A 6,000-nucleotide genomic window follows, 5' to 3' on the forward strand; every position below is an offset into this window, starting at 1 on the left:
AGTCTCAAAATCTCATACTAAATTTCCTATATTTGAATCATTGCATTTTTGAGTTATAGTGTTAGCATGCTCGTGAAAATTTAAACTGATAGACGGTAAAGAGCTTGACGGATTTGGTACCAAATTTGATACGCATTTATACTTTAGATGTTAAATCAATGTATTTAAAATAATTTTAAGGGAACCCATTTGTCAAGAGAATAATCCTAAACAAGAGACGAGAAACAGCTGTTAAAAAAATCTTAAATAGTTTTTGACCCATTTTACCCTTTATTTTTATCCCATAATAAATTCGATGAATATGGCAAAGTAAATAGGTAATATCTCTTTAGACGTTTAACATTAGGAAAGAGGAATGTCGTAATCGAGTAACAAAATCTCGTCGCCAGTCTTTTTGGGCATAAACATGCTCAAAAAGAAAAAAAGAAAGGACTTCGGAAAATTATATTCCAATCCACATTTCCTCTATCCATTGTCATAAAGGTCTGGATGCTTCGTTTTTCAGCTTGTTTAAATAAAATATTTATCGAATCTTTTGAGCATCTAGTCCTGAAGTGTGGAAAAAAATAATTTATTTCAAAAATCACCCCTTCTTTTTGCCTTGTTATTAGAGACATAAAAAGGACATTTGTTTTAATTTCTTCTATCAAATTATTTGATATCGCTGAACGGCCACTTATCAACAAGTTGACATTTCAGAAAGTTCAAAGTCTTTAATAATTTTCTTTTTTAACCCATTTTTTTTTCATGTTTTTGCCATGACAAATAGGTCCTTTCTCTTTTTAGAGTTAATCAGTTAAAAAAATTTTATAAAAAGACATATTTATGAATAGTCACTTCTTGTCTTAAACTGATAAAAATTTTCTAAATATAATATGCTCTTGTGATACGATACATGTGACATATACATCGTTCTAAAGAACTTGAATGGTAATGCCGTAGGATGAAAAAACATCGTTTCCAATAGTTCTAAGAAACCATAAATGATACTTATAACTTTAAAAGATGCCTATACACTTCTAACCATAAGGAATACCAATATATTCGCCGTTTGATTTAAGCAGCTTTTTGCAAAACGTCGATTAAAAGAAAACAGGAAAACTGAATTTTTATTGACCTGATATCTCACTGAATTTTTATTAACCTGATATCTCGACTCATCGAAACCATTCACTAGTTAACCCTTTTTTGTAACAGACAGTTAAATATTCAATTCTTATTTGTGAAACAAATTTACAGAGCGAAATTTCATACAAATATGCATATTATATTTTTACTGGATTTTCAATTTGAAATAACAAAATATTTTGATCAAAAACCTCTCTGAATGAAAAATATGGAATACGTGGTTAAATACACCACATGTGGAGGTTTCCTTCCTTCTATTAAGGTTCAGAAAAATGCATTTTTCTTTTGATAATTCACTGAGAAGCTCTGTAGGTCATTTTTAAAACATAATGCATAATATCCATACTACAAAATTTTGATATACTGCATAATATTACATTTCTTAAAAATATTTCAATGAATGAATAGAAGTTTTAATTCAAAACATTTTTTACTGAAAAAAATATTTGATAACACCTTGCAAATTCTTAGCCAAAAAAAAAAAATTATCGATCGATCTCCAAAATTAAGAGTAAAATGTTTGAAATATATATTTTAATCAGAATCTTAAATGTTTTTGAATTCAACCTTGATTTTGAAAATCTTAGATATAAAAGTTTATACATTCGCCATTCTCAAAAAAAAGAGAAAACATGAAAATTACTGAATTTATCTTAATATGTACTTTCACAAACGAGTAATTTCGTTTTTCTTTTTATAACATATTACTTGCTTGGCGTTTAAAAGTTTATTCTACTTTTTCTATATTTTAGGATATTATCCTCCGTTTCACTGAGGACAATATCCTTTCTTACTTTCCTTTCAAAATGAAGATGTAAAAGCTTTTTGTCCAGAAATGCGTAGATTAGTGATTTTTTTTAACCAAACAAGATTCACTTTCAACTTTAAATGTACTTTAATATATATTTGAAAGACACGAAAATACATGGAAATTTAATTTTCACTCAAGAATTCTTAAATTCCGATCGTTTATAGAATTTAATTTTTAAAGCAGTGTACCGCTTATGCTTAAATGACTGGCCACCACTCATCGCAAAGGTAAGTTTTGTCGATCCTGGAATAGAGTTTAAATGAAGCTCGTTCAATATAAAAAGCTCTCCGCAACGGAAATGTAGTTTGTGATTGGGAAAAGAGGCGGTAACCATTTTTCCAAGCATTCTTGAAATGCCAGGAACTCAGTTATTCGCCAGTGTCTAATTCTCGCTTTCGGCGTTTTTTACATCTATTCGCGCGCTTTTCAGTTAAATAAGACTTTTATAATTTTTCTCGTCTACATCTTAAATACAATTCGTTCTTTTTTTTTTTTTTTTTTTCTTTCTTTTACAATGAAGCGTTAAAAAAAATGCAGTAAGAACTGATCAATAAATAATGTTTCAAATGGAGATCATGACAATTAGTCACATTTCTTTATCTCAACTTAAAAAGACAGATATCTGTTTTTCAAAAGTGATTTGCTTAAGAATGAGTGGGAATAGAAAAAAAAATCAGTCAATGGAATTTCGGTTTAGTTGGAATTCTGCTTTTCAGTTATGCGCAAACTAAAATTTAGAGCATATCGTCAGTATACTCCTAAAAGTGACTAGATCCACCAGAAAACGAAAAACTAATAAATGTATTTTTGGCTCAAAATGATTTTTTTGTGTCAGAGATAACATTAAAAAAGGGATTAACTCATTTTACTACTTATTTTGATTAAATCACTTTTAGCAGCATAACAAAGATATTTCATGGATTTTTTTCATAAACCATTATTTCTGAAATCACAGAAAGATTGGTAAATATATACAGAAGTTTCAGTATTTTGCAGTATAAAAGTTGATATTGAATATGTACTGAAAATTATTATTTCTTGTAAGACAATATGCAATCAACAGGAACATTATTAAATAAATCGAGTTCAATTTATTTTAAATATAGCAAAAAGGTTGCAATATTAAGAGATATTTTTTGGAAACTTGATAAATTGCGGCATTCCCTCTTAACATAATCTCGGTTCAAAGCTTCAAATATTGTGCCAGTCAACATTACAGTACAATTTTTTTATAGTATATATTTCCATTTTTTGGAGTAAGACCGAATTATATATAAATGAGGTATTATGGAAATTATGGAAATCGTATTGCAATCCTTTCAAAAAATGGGTTCAAAAAAATTATTTTTTAGTTCACCAAGCAGCTATGTAAGCATTTTTGCTCGTTTTCTGTTTTTATATGGCAATGAAAACATTCCAATTACTAAGCGATACCTTAATATTCTGAAGAAAAAAAAATTGCTCATATTTACAATTCATCATATAAAAATATAAAGTTAAATTTTTCAAACATATATTAATTTATACGTTATGGGTTTTAATGAAAACTGAAGGAGGCATTACTTCTCTAAGCTAAAATTTAATAGTGGATATTGCAACAAATTTTAGATGTCAAAAGATTCTTTAAATAAATATTTTCTTTCGAGTAATAATTTTAGCTTATATCAATAAAAAAAGTGCATCAATATTTTAAATTTCATTCAAAATTTCCATGGCTTTCTTTAAAAAAGTTGATAAAAATATCATATTATCGGCAGTAAATCTGAAGTAAAATACGAAAATATTTGATGAAAGCAATATACAAAATATCTAGATAAGTGAATCACAAAGAATTTTTATAAAAAGCTCGCCATTAATTAATGCAAACAATTACTTTTATTAAATTTTCAGCTGAGTAATTAGTAATTTCTTACCTGGGCAATAAACGTTCAAGTAGAGGCAATCTTCACTTTCATTGCGAAGAAACGGAATCAGTTTCTTCAAATATTCAAGTCTTCCAGTTGGCATATGACGTAAGGATTCTGTTTCATTTTTAATGTCCGGATATCGCTGGGGGCACACTGGCCCGTACCGGTCAGCCGTTCGGACCCCTCGCCATGAACTGGGGTTAGCCGGCGGCATAAAACGCATCTGTCCAACTGGTGGCAGGGCGTAGGGAATGCCAAGGAACACTTCCACCGGTCCAACATTACGGTTAGGAAGTTGCACTGATAGGCCTCTTATGGAACCATATTTTGTGCCAATTGCTCTAGTCATGACTCTTCGCACCCCTTGACTATCAGCAAGAGTTACGGTCATTATGTTGATTAAAACGTAATTCCAAATTAATTTCATTTTTATTTCCTTAATGCTGACCCATAACATTACATGAAATCAATTTTTATTAATGCAACTTTTGCCTTTTATAAAAATCAGTTGCTTCCTAACGATCCTTTAATAAGAAAATTCATCGAGCAAGACCATCAAAACAAAGCATCTATCTGCAAACGGGCTGATTCCCGGACTGAGTCTTTTAGGAGACACATGTCTTGTGGTGCCTATCCTAAGGAATAAGAGAGAAAACGAGCAAACTCAGAGCGCATGCGTCGCAGTCGAGGGACGATCGACTTCAACCCTCGGGGACGGAGCGAAGACCTATTATCGATCTCGAACCGTTGGTCTCCAACACAGCTAACCTTCCATCGAAATTCGCAAGTAATTAGAATTGTTTTCTTTCCGCAAACTAGAAAAAAAAATCTTCACTTAATACAATAAAACTGATAAAGCTTTGCCAGTGAGCGTAGTGCGAAGAAAACATTTTAAGAAAAAGAAATATCGAAAAATTTCTTCAGATATTTTTTTAACTAGCATCGCGCTATACGGAAAAATATTCTTAGAATAGAATTGAATATTCCATGAATAAAAGTACTCCTAGGAATTCCTAGAAATCCCTAAAAATATCTGCAGTTACAAAAAATTGTTTACCTGAGCGTGTTGACTTTACAAGAATGCTTTTTAATGCACAATAACAAATTTGTTTCTTTTATATTATAGCGAAAATATCGAAGTTTGGAATTGTGAGTTCTGAGAATACTCCCATTTATAAAAAATATAAAAAGAAAGAAACTCAAACAAATTCAGAATAGCCCATATTTTTTTATATATAAACTTGCATTAGCTCAGATATCAGGTGCCAGCTCAGATATCGTCCTCGTCATTGGACCGCAGTTCAAAATTGCGAGGTCCGTCCCAAAATAACCCTGATGTTGTATTAAAACGGGACTTCAATATAACTAAACAGTCTCTTTTGTAAAAGGTAATTCCTTTAAATTATCCAGGAGCTAAAAAGAGGCATTTGAAAACAATGTTCAAACAGTTCTGATTCTTTTTCTCCTAAATATTTTGGGGGCGCTAATTATAAATCTGAGATTTAACACCAAAATTTCCTTAGAAATTTTTACAGCCAAACAGCATTTTTTTTTTTTTTTTTTTCAGGAAAGTCGCTGTTTTTTTTTTTTTTTTTTTTTTTGCTTATAATTAAGAAATAATTATTAACTTTTTGCAAACTATCAATCCAAATTAAAATAATCTAATTTATCTTTCCCTTTTTTTATATTATTCAGCTTCCAGGAGTAGGCGGCTGTGAAGTAAGCATTACATTATATCGAATGAGCCCATTTTTATATGTTTTAGTTTATTTTAGTAACGTCCCATTTTAAATCAAAACGACGCCAACATAATCATAAATATTACAATCCTGTTTTTTCTTGTTATGTGCAGAGTGGACTACCTCCATTTGCTTATCTCTAATTAGGAAATTCAAGGCGAATGTTTTCGGAAAAGAATGAATTCAGATTATTTCTTGTTATGTGCAGAGTGGGCTATCTCATCTGTTGATCTCTAATTAGGAAATTCAAGGCGAATGTTTTCGGAAAAGAATGAATTCAGATTATTTCTTGTTATGTGCAGAGTGGGCTATCTCATCTGTTGATCTCTAATTAGGAAATTCAAGGCGAATGTTTTCAGAAAAGAATGAATTCAGATTATTTCTTGTTATGTGCAGAGTGGGCTAGCTCATCTGT

The 6,000-nt window shown here is 30.4% G+C and overlaps 1 protein-coding gene across 2 annotated transcripts in view; it reads right to left on the bottom strand.

The window, feature by feature from the left end:
* LOC129960584 (neuroligin-4, X-linked-like) overlaps window positions 1–4,449 on the bottom strand; it is a 264,029-nt gene extending 259,580 nt beyond the window's left edge. For both annotated transcript variants that reach the window (XM_056074076.1, XM_056074078.1), the window contains exon 1: window positions 3,853–4,449. In XM_056074076.1, coding sequence (XP_055930051.1) covers window positions 3,853–4,303 — 451 coding nt within the window. In that variant the 5' untranslated portion in view covers window positions 4,304–4,449. The remainder of the gene's footprint in view (window positions 1–3,852) is intronic.
* Between the last annotated feature and the right edge of the window lie 1,551 nt (window positions 4,450–6,000).

This window comes from Argiope bruennichi, chromosome X2, assembly GCF_947563725.1.
Source record: "Argiope bruennichi chromosome X2, qqArgBrue1.1, whole genome shotgun sequence".
In the NCBI taxonomy this organism is placed as follows: Eukaryota; Metazoa; Arthropoda; class Arachnida; order Araneae; family Araneidae; genus Argiope; species Argiope bruennichi.